The sequence below is a fragment of the Anarrhichthys ocellatus genome, unplaced genomic scaffold (assembly GCF_004355925.1).
Source record: "Anarrhichthys ocellatus isolate YVR2014 unplaced genomic scaffold, GSC_Weel_1.0 scaffold19, whole genome shotgun sequence".
Classification (NCBI taxonomy): domain Eukaryota; kingdom Metazoa; phylum Chordata; class Actinopteri; order Perciformes; family Anarhichadidae; genus Anarrhichthys; species Anarrhichthys ocellatus.
In genome coordinates this window covers 2,347,059-2,361,577 of record NW_022280049.1, presented here as the reverse complement: position 1 = coordinate 2,361,577, position 14,519 = coordinate 2,347,059, and the positions used below count along the sequence as shown (strand labels likewise).

The window sequence follows — 14,519 nt, the reverse complement described above, 5'->3', positions numbered from 1 at the left end:
GGTTGAAAATAGTTCCAATAAAAACTGTTCACAGTGAGGTCTGAGGTCACAAGGGTATTGTTTGAGAAAAACAAGTTGCCGTTGAATTCTTTAAAGCTGCTGCAATCATTATTTTTTCAACTAACAATGGTTGAAATGACTCGTGTGTGTGTCATGGGGACGAACTCACTCATAGTTATCTCTGCAGCTCTACAGAGCATTTAACCATCTTTTAGCTCATTGTTTTGGTTTATGGCTGGCAACTTTACTTCAACCTTTGGTTCCTTTCACTGCTCTCATTGTTTCATTTCAAGACACAGCAGGCTTTCAGCAAAAAAAAGCCACTAATCCACTGCACGCTACCTGACCAACACCAAACAGCAGACAGACAATATCGGCGTGAGTGAGTGAATAGAGCTCCTGGATGTGCAAATACGCAACTGTTTGCTAACAAGTACACTTCATCAACTTAAAGGATGATAATATGTCAGTGTTGTGTGGCCCAAAAAATCTGTTGAGTTTAGATTAAAAACAATTTTGTGCTGTTTGTGCCACAAACAAGATGTCATCTGCCATTCAATTTATTATTGATTCCTTCTTTTATTGTTGTTGTTGTTGTTATTTGCTATTCGAGTGACCCAGACCTTAAAGAATATGAATCAAAGTAGTCCCCTCTTCTGATCCATCTGCCGTGGTGGGAGATTAGTTTCCATTGGCCCCAACTCACACACACACACACATACTGTGGCACAGGGCTAAAATTGAGTGGCGGAGTTGAGAGTGAAGTATCAAAGGGAAGAAATGTCATGAGAGGGCAACTTGTTTTTTGCCATGTAATTTTCCCATATGCTGTCAAAGCAGACAGATTTCACTTTGGCAGGGTTAGACCTGGTGGCCTCTGGGACACGGTCTGGGATACATGGCCCTGTGAAGAGCCACATAAAGTGCCTGACCAAAGGGGAAGACCATGTAAAGTGCAGTGGTGTGGTGCAGTGAGAGAGAACGGGGTCGAACTCCTTGAGCAATCAGACACCTGAAGGCTGGATGAAATCAGACCAAACCTCCTGTGACAAGAATCACCACAAGTAGAAAAATAGGACAGTTATGAGCGAGACACTTTTCCACAGTCGAGATTTGTTTGCAGTTCAGTGAGTGTGTTTCGAAAGTGACATCATTCAGGGATTGGCTGGAATAGCCCGATGGGGTTTGTGACTGCCTCCTGCCTCGACAGCATGGAAGACAAACCCAGCCTAGGAAATGGATGTGCCAAATTACACAGTGCCACCCGCTGGGAGAGAGCCGCAGGTGTGTGCGTGCGTGTGTGTGTGTATGAGTGTGCGTGCGTGTGCAGAAATTGAGAATTTTATTTCTACCGCGGCGAATGTGTTGTTACCTATATTTCCTCTCACTCACCCTCATTGCTCTCTCTTCCTGCGTCTCATTCGACTTTACTCTCTCCTTCCTGCTTCATGCAGTTTTTTTTGTTTTTTTTATCCTTTCTCATCCAAAATGCAATCTGAGCAGCTCTACCTCTGTCTCACACGGAGACGACTGGCCTATTTTCCTTTTCTTCTGCTTTGTAAGTGACATAATGTGGACTCCCTGCTCATTTCCAATCATTTACGGTCTAATTTTGTTGAGTTACTACGCTTCTCTGCTGACTAAGACGCTAATCAAGATTACTTATTGGGAAGCTAAATAGAACCAAAACTCTTGTAGTTCAAATGTAAATAGCCTGTTTTTCTCCAAAGGGAAATCATTCTGCTTTCTGTCAAAACATCAATAATCTATTATTTCCATGGGAAAAACACACTCTAGACAATTTTCTTTTGTACCCACAGAGCATAGACAAATCACTGGCATATTTTCAGGATTTCATATAACAAGGGCCAACCTGCACTGGAGCTTTTTTGGTGGCATCACACCCAGACACTCGAACACATTCTTCACCAGAAACTAGGACTGATACAACAAAAGCGATGGTGTTTGAGCCCAAATACATCATGATAAATCTCTGTTATCTCAGTGTCATTGTACAGATTACTAAAGATGCCCTGTTACTTCTATGTTTGTGTCCATAGAATGTATTTATAATCTCGCAAACTGGAGTAATCAAAAATAAAATATCTATTCTTTCTGTATCTTATTGTGGTTCTCATGAATATAGAACATGACTTTCACTTTCACTGGGTGTGAGACCAGGAAGTTTGGCGCTGATAATAGTGGTTTTGTATATTTTTCATTCAATAAAATGATTATAGAGAGTGTTTTGCAATCCAAGAGAGCATCTTTGTAAGTGTATTTGAGGGCTCTGTTCCTCCAAAAAAAAAATCACACAGCTTTTGCATTAAAGGATAAGACCGGCATATTTTATCTTTTATTTTATTATCAACAAATCCCCCAACAGATCTAAACCAACAATGAATGTGTCCTGCTAACAAGACTTCACAGCCAGAGGTATAGGGTATGCATCTGTGCCATTGAACTCATTGCAGTCCAAAAACGAATAAAAAGACAGAAAAAAGAGCCAGACTGGTGACATATTCTTTAATTACAGTGAATAAAGACAGTGTGGCTCTTTCCTCACAGCTCGTCAAACTAAAGCAAAGAGCCACATCCCCCTGCATGCTCAGTCTGCCCAACACGGAGCTTCTGTCCAGAGAAGATGCTGCTGCAGAGTTGTGTCAAAATAAACTAGATTATCACCCAACGGTGAGGCTGTTTTATATGGTTTTAATGGTTTTTGGATGGCGATGGCGATCTGTGGCACAGAGGCATAAGCTACAAGCTGTGGCTGCACAGGCAGCACTTGTTAGCAGGATAAATTCATTGCTGTGTTTTGTTCTTTTAATGGGATTTGTTGGTCAAAATAAAAAAAGATGAAGTAACACCAACTTGGTCCTTTACCACAGCTTTGGGTGCAACAAACTTTAGCAGCATTGTAAGAGTGCAACAAGCTTGAGTGTAATGTACTATTCAACAGTAAAAAGGGCCGGTTTGTTTTTTATGGAGGTCTAGTAAAGAACAACGGCAGCCCATAGTTCATCTAGTACAAGCAGTCCCACCTGCAACCGGCCTAAAGCTGCCTGTCGACTACATAATGATCTACCCTCTGTAAGATGGATGGCCCGGAGATACCACTAAGGCTGCTGAAACTAAAGCCTGCACGCTCTAAGTGTGTGTGTGTGTGTGTGTGAGAGAAGTAACAACAAGCAGGCAACGAGCACATTTTAAGCATCTACATGGTATCTATTGTTTCCTGTCCAGAAAACCCTGTTACCACAAGATGCTGTTTGACGGCTAATTTTTCCTAACCTGTTGGTCCAGGTTCCAGCGGGATTGGAGAAGGAGTGTCACGGCAAGATTCACAACTTTGAGAGTGTTTCATTCCTTCACTAACTGCTCTCATTATTCACAGCATTATCTTGCAGATGCAGAGCTATTTTGAAAAGGCGTTCCTATAGCCAGCTGAGCCCGGACCCAAGCCGCTATCTCTTGGTTGCATCAGCTGGAGTTCACCATCAGATGGCAGTCCACTAATGCCTTTCTCAGATGTGGCTTACTGGTGGCAGTGGAAGGTTGCGTCAGTGGACCTTTCGTGTATGAACTCACCAGCCTTTGGTGCTCCAGCACAGACTACAGAGGACTCCCGGAGGACTTCCCGAAAGTATCTTATCACTTAGATCACATTACAATGACTTTCAGTGGCACCAATTTGATCTTAAGTGCTAATCCAGGCTACCAGGCTTTTCACAGATCTTTCAGATCAAATGCACTGTGAGTTTCACATCAATATCTGAGCTTACTCCGTAAAAAACATCGGCACCACTTTTTTATGTGAAAACTACTGGAAACATCCTTTGAAGTTAAGCTTATTTTTGCGCCAAGAGGCAGAGACATTCATTCGTCAGTGACGCCTAAATGTTAGTCCTGTGAAGTGAATTCTCCAATTTTTCTGACAAATTGAATAGATGATTGCGTGGTCATTTTTTAACCCAAATAGACCCAGATATTGTTCAAACTTAATCACAAAGTTTAATAAATGTCTGACCTCATGAAACTTTTACAAATTTCTTTTTAAAGATGCAATAGTTTTGCTGATGGGAATCTAATTTGAAGCCCACCGTATTTAAAAATGCAGGTCCGTTTGCCTTCAGTGTTCAACGAATACATTTCACATCCTCTGCCTTATAATAGATTTAGAGTAGCTGTTATGTCGTTAGTTGTGGTATAAAAATGACAGCTGATCAATTAGAAAGAAGTATCATCTCAACCACAGAAAGGTTTTGCACTATTATAAAACGTCATGTCTACTTTTGGATCTTAAAGATTGTACAAATTTGTTTCTATTCACTCTCCTGAAACTACTGATACACTGGACACATTTTCACAGCTGTAAAGACGCACCGAGACGTCCTTGTTTGACTGACAGCTTACTACATTGGTACAATACAATAAAGAACATCGTTGTTCCTGCCCACTAGGTACTGTAGCCCATGGCATTTGTAAAAGCTATGTTCACTGTCACTTCCATTCACACGTTTGTTTCTTCTCACAGCTTGATTTCACTCCCTATTCTCACCAGTGTCCAATATATAACTAGAGCTTAAATTGAACACTATTTTAAAATACAGAGGCTCCATAATCCATGAATGTAGTTATAAACAATATTTGAGCTCTTTGATAAACTCTGTGTTGTTGGCTTGACTCAGTAATGAATTCGAGTAAATTGCCTGTCTGAGTTGAAAGAGGAAGTGTGAAGTGGCGTCAAGAAATCCCCAGTCAGCAGTGATGCAATGGCTCATTTGAAGTCCAGTGAAGGCTGGATGAGTCACATTCTTCGAGGATGAACTCCTTTGAAAGAAATTATACTGGTTTCCTGTTTTATACAATGAAGTCTGGAGAGTAAGAGACCAAAACAGGAAATTACATGGGCTACAGGTACCGACTGACAGCAACCACAAAAATCCAAATAAGCCATTAATATGTGTCCATTGCCCTTTAAAATGAGGGAGTAGTGATTAGCTTTTCGTGAATGAGTTGAGTATTGGCTTATAGATCTATTTCATTTCATGATCCACAGAGGACTTGAAGTCATTAATGTTCTTTTTTTTTACAACAGTAATTTTGTAAACTGTTCAATATGCTTAATTATGATAAGTTTACAAACACAATATGCTAATTTTGCATCATTAAGATAAACTCTTTAATTAGTATACAAATATCAATTAAAATGTAACATGTCAAAAACTGCTATACTGTCTGAGAAAGGTAGTGGACCGACCGACCAATCAACCAACCGACAGCCATCCTAGAGAAGCGGCGCAAGCATGGCTGAATAATTAAACTGTACAAGACTGTTGTAGTCAGTCGTTTCACTGCCCTGTTATGTCATGAAATTAAAATAACGGAGAAATGGTTTTACAGTATTTATGGCTTACATGAATAACTGGGAGCATGACTTTGAAGTTGCGTCATATGAGAGATGATATTGTGCAAGAATAACAAAGCAGTGATCAGAATTCTTGATCCGGGCTCAGAGACTGGCCTCAGTTATGTAAGACCCAGTCAGAATCTGACTATTCAGTGTGTGTGTGTGTGTGTGTGTGTGTGTGTGTGTGTGTGTGTTGGTGGTTAAGTTGTGTATATGTGTGTTGGGCGGTTGAGCCAGCTAATTCCATGGGAGAGCGTTGTTAGCCTGGACCATTTGGGGATCTCTCAGGAGAGAGGCGTTGCTCTGGTCTCTCATCAGGCAGAAGACAGAAGACTGCGTGCTCTGCATGCTGCACTCATCTAGGCCACGATAGCTTCACTGCACAGGCCATATCTCTGCTTCATTTACTCGTTGTCTGATCATAACAAGTGTCTCTATTCTGATATACTCAATTACATCTTCATTAGCCTGCTAACTAACTTAAAACAAACCAGCATTGTGTGTGGAGATTTTAAGTCGATGTGACATTTATTACCAAGAAGCCTGAGTCTATATAGGTGCGGGCCGAAAGGGGCGTAACGTGATATTTAGTATGTCTTCATCTACTCTCAAGACCATTCACTGTCTCATCATAACATCAATTCATTCCAATTTAGCAGCTAATGAACTCAGTTCATTCCTCATTTAATCTGTTATCTAAACAAGAGGCCGACATGTTGGCCTCTTACTTTGGTGCCCTGCCAATCAAACAGTGTTCTCATAGTAATTAGCTAAACAATGGGGAGTTCAGAATCAGATCCCAATGAAGAGCAATCCAGTGACAGCCATACAGCATAATTGGCGGCCGGCGAGTTTTCGCGTACAATGAAATGAGTGTGAATAAGAGCAGGGAAGTGCGGCAGCAATGTCGAGTGCCAGACCAATTACAGAGCTGCAAATCTGAGACAAACCACCATGGGACACACAAAGGGAGAATTCCAATCAAATGGCTTTTAGTTTCATCTGTATTACACCGTCACGTTTCCTGTATTCTTGCATTCTTTCTCTGAAAAACAGGATGTGCCCTTCGTTTGTGAGGGAAGTTCCATCATGTCAAAGCAAACTTTGTTTGTTACCATGCTGACCAGCTGTGACCTCAATCAGTCATCCTCGCCTTTCTCTAAGTGGAACAGACAACACAGGAGGAGCAGGTCACTTTATACCACCCCCGTGTATTTCCCCATTGTTTGAACACTCATTTTCCCTTTTGGTCTCTCTCTGTTCCAATTATTCCTCTTTGCTTTACAGTAATGTCAAATTTTAAGCTCTTTTGCTTCCACCACTATACCCTTCTCCCCCCAAACCTGCGCCAACTCTCGTCCCAGTCACTGGGGTTAAATAGTTGGCCAGAGCTCAGAGCAGTGAACTCTCTGTACAAAGTGTCTTTTAATGAGACGGAAACAGACAGGAAACAGTATCTTTAATGTCCAGCCTTCCTTCCTTTGGCCGCTGCCACTGACACAAAGTCAAAAACCAGGTCCACCCAAGCAGTCTAACTGTAATATGTCACCAGGGCTGGTGGTATGACGGGCCGTATCAACCACCTGTCCAGGGATTTTTAAAACAATGACAACTTAATATACTGCTGGTTCATGACATCTCCATTTCTAGGAGGGCAATACTTTCTCTTGACTCTCAACACCCTGAAACCAGAGTCGTATGTGTGATGAGAATAAACTGTGCAGCTAAATACTTCAGAGATTGTTTACTGCTGATTGTAGTTCCTCATTCGACCACATCCTGAAGGGAAATCTGGCAGCTCTTTAGCAGACGAAAAATAATTTTGCATACTTCAGCTGGATTATGCAGCACATGTCGCTTAATGTAAAATCACAAGTCACAAGTGAAAAATCACACCTTACAACCACAACGTTCACCTCAGCCCTGTCTGTTTCTCTAAGCAGTGTTACTCTGACAACAGGGAGGAGACACCTGCAAATGGATGAGACTCGGTGGAGGGAAGTGACAGCGGGCTATCAACAAAACCACGATGGAAAAGTCTCTGCTAGGAAACTGCAAGATGCACTTTTACAGGCGACTCAAACAAAGCAGAACAACTTCCTTCCTTCTGTTCAAAGCTTGGATTTGTAGTCATAAGTTACAGTAGAGTCAAAGCCCACGCAAAAAGAGTTACAAAACAAAGTCTTAATGAGCATTGTTTCTCACAGCACAACTGACGCACTTCCTTTTTAATTAAGCTGACTTCACGTGGTGTCTGAGCTAAATTTGTGGGTTTCCTGATTTGGAGGCAGAAGTGAAACTCAAAGCATAATCAGAACAGACATACAGGAAGCATAGGCACACACTAAGGAGGATGGGTGAAGGGCTCCTGAGACATGTGGTGTGACAGTATAGCAACAGTCAATTCAGGAGATAGTGAAGGTGTGGGCACATGGAACACAATTTGTTGTCACTACTGTCAAGGGTAATTTTTTTTTTAGGAAAGTGAAAGGCTTTCAACAGACGGCATGATCAGCAGTTTCCCTGCACTCATTCTGAAACAAGATTGAATTTATCAGATATATCAACAAGAAAAAGGAAATGTAAATGAAATTCAATCAAAGTGTAGCTTTATTTATGTGCATTCATCTGTACATCAATTTATTTCTAAAAAAAAAAACCACAAATATTAACAAGAACTGTACACTGGAAATGGCAGCACACAAATGTTATTTGATTTACACAGCAGATCTGAACCTCTTGGACTTAGAATCAGTTTAAAATCAAAGTGCCATCTGTAATTTGTAACAATCTCCTTTTTAAAAATGTGTATTTACTGACATAGTATTTATGAACATTTTAAACGTTGCACAAAATGCTTTCTGAACTCTGAGCAGCGTCTTTCTTGTACGGCCGGACAGATGGAAGTTTTGTTTAGTTTCTGGAATATGTCACACATCTCGGATCTGATGCTGGGGGGATGTAGTCCTCAGCGTCGCCAGGGGTCTGAGGGTGTTCTTGCATTTTGGAATGGAGTGGCCTTTTAATTTCTGACGTTAACCTTTTCCCCTGGAGCAGCCAGGGGAGCATTTGCTCCATCAGATCTGCTCTGGTGTAGATCTGCCTGTCTGCTCGGCAATAGCCAGCCATGTCGCCCCTGGCCTGTTTCTCCCCCCCCCCCTCTACGTGGCTCGCTTTCTCTTTCTGTTCACATCTCTGCAAAAGAGAGGGGAAGAGAAAACTACAAAAGCTCAGGAGCCAGAATAAGAGGAAGCACACAGGCATATTAACACACACAGAAACATGCACCGAGGTGAGCCTTGTACAGATGCAGGACGGGGTTACAATTCATATGCAACAGTCATTCTCTCTGCGGTAAGACCTCTGATAGCAGCGGATGTATGCTTTGTTCTTTGTGGTTTGTGTGCCTGCACAGGACCATGCATGTGTTCACAGGCCTCAGAAACACCACTGCTTTAGTGCTGATAGCAGAACCACGGTGCTCATGCAGTCAAGTATGCTATTATCACAAAAGGTCGTGTAGATAGTCCACCTGAGTCCCCAGACATGGCATTTACACACAAGAGGTGCTCAGAGATGAATGGGGGGGGGGAAGTACAGGGTAGAAACAAGCTGGCTACTACTAGGGACTCTGTTTTTCAATGTGTAACAACACATGCACTCCATCTGGGTCTCTGCAACCATTACAAACGACTGCCTAGTGGCTTGTCAGCTTAAGTGCTAAAGGAATAAAGAAAAGACTGAGTAGGAGGGGGGGTGTAATTCTCTTAAACACGCACCTTCAAGTTCCTGGTCCAACATGTCGATAAAACTCTCAAGTTCCCTTGTGTCTCCCAGCTTGGCTGCAGAAAGAAGACAGAAAGAAAAGGAATTTGAGAAACTATAGAAAAGCAGTGGAACATTTTTGTGGAGAAATGCAGCTCAGTTCATTGGCATTTCCTTTGGACCAAAAGCTGAAAACTAATCTAAATCACAGAATTACATTCGAACCAAACTGCTTTTGGACCTGAAAAATCTCAGATTATTTCCTACAATCTGAGATGAAGCCGTACAACCCAGGCAGCTTGGCTCCTACCATGATCTCTCCAGTAAATATCTTCAGGTATTCTGCGTTAACACAGATGTGAATGACAGCTTCTTGGTTTCATCCATTGAGATTTAACAGTAGTCTCCTGTGCGTCTGCATGCAACAAAATGCAACAGCTCTCATTCATTTACACAAACCTAAGACAGTCTTATCGCTTCATAACAGCACAAATAACGCCTGCAAGAGTTTTGGGAAGAGTGTGTGTATGTGTGTGTGGGAGGGGGGGTCTGAGACGTCACAGTCACAGCGGCAAGGGCTTTGTTGTGTAAAAACAAAAGAGCTCCCAGCCTAATGTAAAGGGCTTTTGTGTGGTTGTGATAGTGATCAGAGCAAAAGCGATAGTGATCACTGTAAGAACGAGGGCTATCTGGATGGAGATAGGCGGATGGGAGTCTCTAGTACCTTTCGGTGCCTGTGTTATGCCTGCTGTGTGAAGCTCTTCCTCGCTGGTGTTCAAACTGTTTCCCAAAGAAGCTTCGCTGCCTGGGGGGGAGAGGGAGGAGAGGAGAGGAGAGGGTGAGTGGAGATAATAAACAGAAGACAAGCACTAAGGCCAGCCCATGCAAATGGGCATCAACAACAACAATGACAACCACTTTAAAACAATGCAGGAGCTGCACATAATGATGATAACATGCAGTAAAATTAAGGTAAACGTGTGTTCTCTGTTAGAGACTCCCAAGTGTCAGCTTTTGAAACGTTAGGAGGCCAAAATGCTCTCAATAATGACGACGCATGGGAACAGAGAAACACAATATCTTCTTTTATCTCATAACCGTCGACAAACGCGCAACACAAAAAAAGAATTCCAGACAATTCCAGGAAATGGGTTATGCGTAATTGCAGTTCATTCCGGTACACCGCTATTCTCATGAGCAAAACAGCCACTTTGATAGAAGTGTACCGTGATGTGTCCTCTTGTAACACTAATTTCATGCAAATTGAAAGCGTCAGGCTGCAGTTGTTTGGGCTGATAAAGGGGCTCAACCGGCACCCATGGCAGCTGCCGACAACCTCACTCTCCAGCAAATGATGCACTAAATAATGTCCACACTTTGTGAAGTATGCAAATATCATCTTAATCACAGCCACATTGTTTTAGTTTGATGATTTTGTCGCTCACTGTAATCCGAGTCCTCGACTCCGCTGTCGTCCCCGAGCCGCGTGCGACTTTTAGCCTCCTGCAGGACGTGGTGGTAAGCATGAGGTTTGCTTTGAGAAGGGGCCTTCAGCTCCTCCACCACATCCTGGAACTCCTGCAGCAGCTCGCCCAACTCCAGCTCCAAGTCTGCGGAAAATGTGACGGCAGTTGGAGAGAAACCACATTATTCCAGTAAAAGAAAATGTTCTCAAGCTCTTCTCTTGTTTTTGCAGAAAGCTAAAAAAATAGAAGTCCAGAAAAAATTACATTTACACATATATTTTTGAAATAAAACAAACCAACAGACAACTAAAATCTTAGATATTTCTGAATATAATAAATAATAAATAACAAAAATGTATCCAGTATACAGTAAAATTAAATGCAGGTAAACTGCAGTTGAAGTTTGTCAGTGGGTTGAATCAGATAACTTGATGTGTGAAAATAAATAAGAGCCCATAAGGCATATAAAACATCTAACAGCCTGTAAAACACCTGGTCTACTGTGATACATAAATATTACATTTTAAATTCAAGTTCTATGCTTTGGGCTGCAATAAAACAACACTTTTTGCTATTCCTTAAATAGAGGTCATTAAATAACGGATGACCACACCTCTGTTTAACTGCATTTTATGAATATGATGATGGAGCTTTAACAGGCCCCTATGGGGTAGGAAGCAAAAGGAGTAGCAAAAGGTTTGATGCAGCAAGAAAAATACAAGCACACACACACACACATTCAAAAATGTCAATGTCTGGTATGTTCTGAAAGAAGACAGCCAGCAAGAAGTAATGACTTGTGTTGTTTTTTTAAGCATGTAGTCTGTTCAAAATATATCAACAAATAGGAAAGCATGATGTAGATTAGGAGACATAACAGGCAACATGATTTACAAAACTGCTGACTTTCTCAGTGTAACTTTAATATGTATCAACTTTATGTGATAAAAAAAAAAGGGATTAGTCAAGTGTGGGATCTGAAGAAGTTAAAATATGGTGTACAGCCTCTGATAAATAATTATACAGGCGCCAGCTGTTTGTTACAGACCCGTGATCACTATCACTCTACTTAAAACTAACGGCTCAAGTAGTCGTAAGACTCACCTGTGGTCATGTCTGAGGTCATGCTGGAACAGGGAAATTAAACACCAGCGGGCTGCTGTGCGTCTGGATTCAGAGCGGTTTAAAGCCGACAGTCAGGGCGGTAGTTTTATTATGAAGCCCTCCACACACACACACACACACACACACACACACACACACACACACGTGCTCAGCCAGCGGATACAAACAACCAATCATGTCGCAGAAAACCCTCAGCGGTCTACTGTGACTGGAAAAAGTGGGCGGAAAGATAGAAAGGAAAACTATACGCAACTGAGACAGACTGACGAGTGAGAAGAAGTCATTACGTAAATCAGGGCGAGAGCCCCCCCCCCCCCCCCCGATTAATTTGTTGGCACACGGATCTTGCTACAATAGGATTTTACATTAAAGAATAATCTGAGTTTGAGTGAAGCTTTAGTGACTAATATAAACTGGGAGGATGTTCAACCACTCTGTAAAGGTGTTGTCACACTGCAGTCAGATCGTACCAAACATCTGGGATATTTTACTTAGCCACATAGTTTTGATTGGGGGGATTTGTACCCATTTTTGACTCTGAGTTGGGTGAACTTGAATTGAAAAAGTTTCCATTTGTCATAAAACTTTTTGCTTTCATAATTCTGCTGTGAACGGTGCAGTTCTCTGCTCCATCAACAGAGGCCCCTCAAGTGCAATTTCTGTTCAAACTCCCACAGAAGTGGTACTCTTGATCCTTAACTTAACGTAAAAGTAATAGAGGGTAACATACTCCAATACAGCAAAGTATAGGTTAAATAAGTTGTAATTATGCAGAATAGCCCCTTAGAGTATAGCCTATAGTATTTTTTTAGGGTTTGCATTTTTAATAACACACACACACACACAAACACACACACACACACAAACACATTTATTCAGAAAGAATATTGAACTACAGTCCAAAAAGGCTATACAAAAGTCATGAAAAAGTCATAGTATAGCATGTTGAAAAAAGTTGTTAAAATGTCGTAGCGTAATTCGCTGGAATAGTATGTCCAAAAAAAAGTGATTATATAGTATGTCGGGAAAAGTTTTAGTATAACAGCTCAAAAAAAGTCATTGTAGCATATCGTAAAAAAATCACAGTACACGATGTTGAATGAAGTCATGAAAGAGAAAATTTCATTGTATAGTATGTCAAAAGAAATCATAAAAATTCATAGTATAGTATGTTGGAAAAATCATTGTATAGTATGTCGACAAAAGTCATAGTATAGCATGTGAAACAAGGGATAGAATAATATGACAAAAAACTTGAGTTGAAAAAAGGTTAATAAAAAAGACAAAATAGTAAGTTGAAAAAGTATTTTAAAAAAAAATCATAGTATAGTATGTCGAAAAAGTCATAAAAAAATAATATTATAGTGTGTGTTCAGTGGTTAGTTAACTGGTTTGTAAGGTGCAAAGGACGGGTTAGAGTTCTCACGCTAGTGTCCAGAGGACCACCGCTGGACAAAGGAGCATGAGACTGAGTCACCTCCTGTTGGATTGGAGAGACAGGAGGAGGGGTTTATGAAACAGAAAACCACTAACTATTTTAATGAAAATGCGGCAGGCCAACCCAACAAGGGGTTGTTAAGCCCTCTGAGTTCATGAAGCACAAGACGTTGGACGACGCGGAGAAATTCTTTCGTCTTCAATTTTGGTCTGGAAAATCTGCAGTCATCTGGGGAGAAAAGAACAGAAGGACGACATAAGAATTTGAATCCCATTCACACACGTCTGTGCCAACAACAACTTCTTCAACAGCTACTACAACATCAAACACAACTAGTACAACAGCTACTACAACAACAACTACTATTACTAAACTTCTAGAAGGGTTCTCAAGGTTTTAATTACTTTGTGCCAATTTAGGGAGCGATCGAGAGCCGGACAGGAAAATTATACATTCTGACATTTATATACATTTTTATGGCATTCTATACCATGACATTTTTATTACTTTTTTATAACATCTGATATCCTATTTTCATGAAGCTTTTCTGACTCCTTTATGGCATTTTATACTATAACATTTTTGACATTTCTTATGACTCTTTCATGGCATACTATGATAATTGATATAACATTTTTATGGCATATTATAGTATGAGATTTTCTCACGACATACTATACTATTATATTTGTTGTGACATTTTCATGACATATCATACGATGATGATATTATTTTAGATTATTATGGCAAAATATTCTTTAATTTTTGATGACATTTGTTATGACATTTTACATTTTTCTGATTTTGATATCGCATACTATACTTAATCATGCTGTAACTGTAATGATACTATAATCAAAGTTAAAAGACAACATTTTGCTTAACTGGTGTTTCCATACTCTGAGATCATCCGGCATCCTCTGCTTGTCTTAGATCTTCGTCTCGGAGTCCACTGAACTGCTTCTGATGAGCCTCCCTGTGGTTCTCCAGCTGCTCCTCCGGCATTTTCAGGAGGGTGAAGACACAAAACAATACATTACAAACAAAAAATCATTCTAATATAAGAATCATGTCATTTGACTGTTGCAGTTTCCAGCTGTGTTCAGATGGTAAATTACCTATTTCAGTGACATTGTGACCTGGCATCTGCCTACAATTTAAGAAATAAAAGTCAGACTTTGTGGCCAATTGTATCACATTAAAAAAGGAGAGATTTTTCTTAATAATAGATATGTTGCCAATTGTTGTCTATGATGCCTCAAGAAGACAAAAATACACACACACACACACACACGAAAGATTATAGCCCACC

General features: G+C 40.7%; 1 protein-coding gene across 3 annotated transcripts; it reads right to left on the bottom strand.

Annotated features, from left to right (window-relative positions):
* Nucleotides 1-8,000: 8,000 nt before the first annotated feature.
* LOC116389244 (regulator of cell cycle RGCC) lies at nt 8,001-12,042 on the bottom strand. Of its 3 annotated transcripts, XM_031857784.1 has the most exons (5): nt 11,749-12,036; nt 10,624-10,788; nt 9,903-9,983; nt 9,193-9,255; nt 8,001-8,608 (listed from the first exon to the last, which is right to left on the bottom strand). In XM_031857784.1, the coding sequence occupies exons 1-5, from the start codon at nt 11,768-11,770 to the stop codon at nt 8,601-8,603; spliced, it is 339 nt and encodes a 112-aa protein (XP_031713644.1). In that variant the 5' UTR covers nt 11,771-12,036; the 3' UTR covers nt 8,001-8,600. The 3 variants fall into 3 exon arrangements, with proteins under 3 accessions (XP_031713644.1, XP_031713643.1, XP_031713641.1); XM_031857783.1 differs by having other exon boundaries at nt 8,001-9,255; nt 11,749-12,039; XM_031857781.1 differs by lacking the exon at nt 8,001-8,608 and having other exon boundaries at nt 9,167-9,983; nt 11,749-12,042.
* Nucleotides 12,043-14,519: the final 2,477 nt, after the last annotated feature.

Excerpts from the sequence above, each read along its gene's own strand:
- LOC116389244 (XM_031857781.1), bottom strand. The coding sequence starts at position 11,770 with ATGACCTCAGACATGACCACAG. Across the intron at positions 10,789-11,748 it reads GACCTCAGACATGACCACAG|ACTTGGAGCTGGAGTTGGGC; the intron begins GTGAGTCTTACG and ends CATTTTCCGCAG. Across the intron at positions 9,984-10,623 it reads AGTCGAGGACTCGGATTACA|GCAGCGAAGCTTCTTTGGGA; the intron begins GTGAGCGACAAA and ends TCTCCCCCCCAG.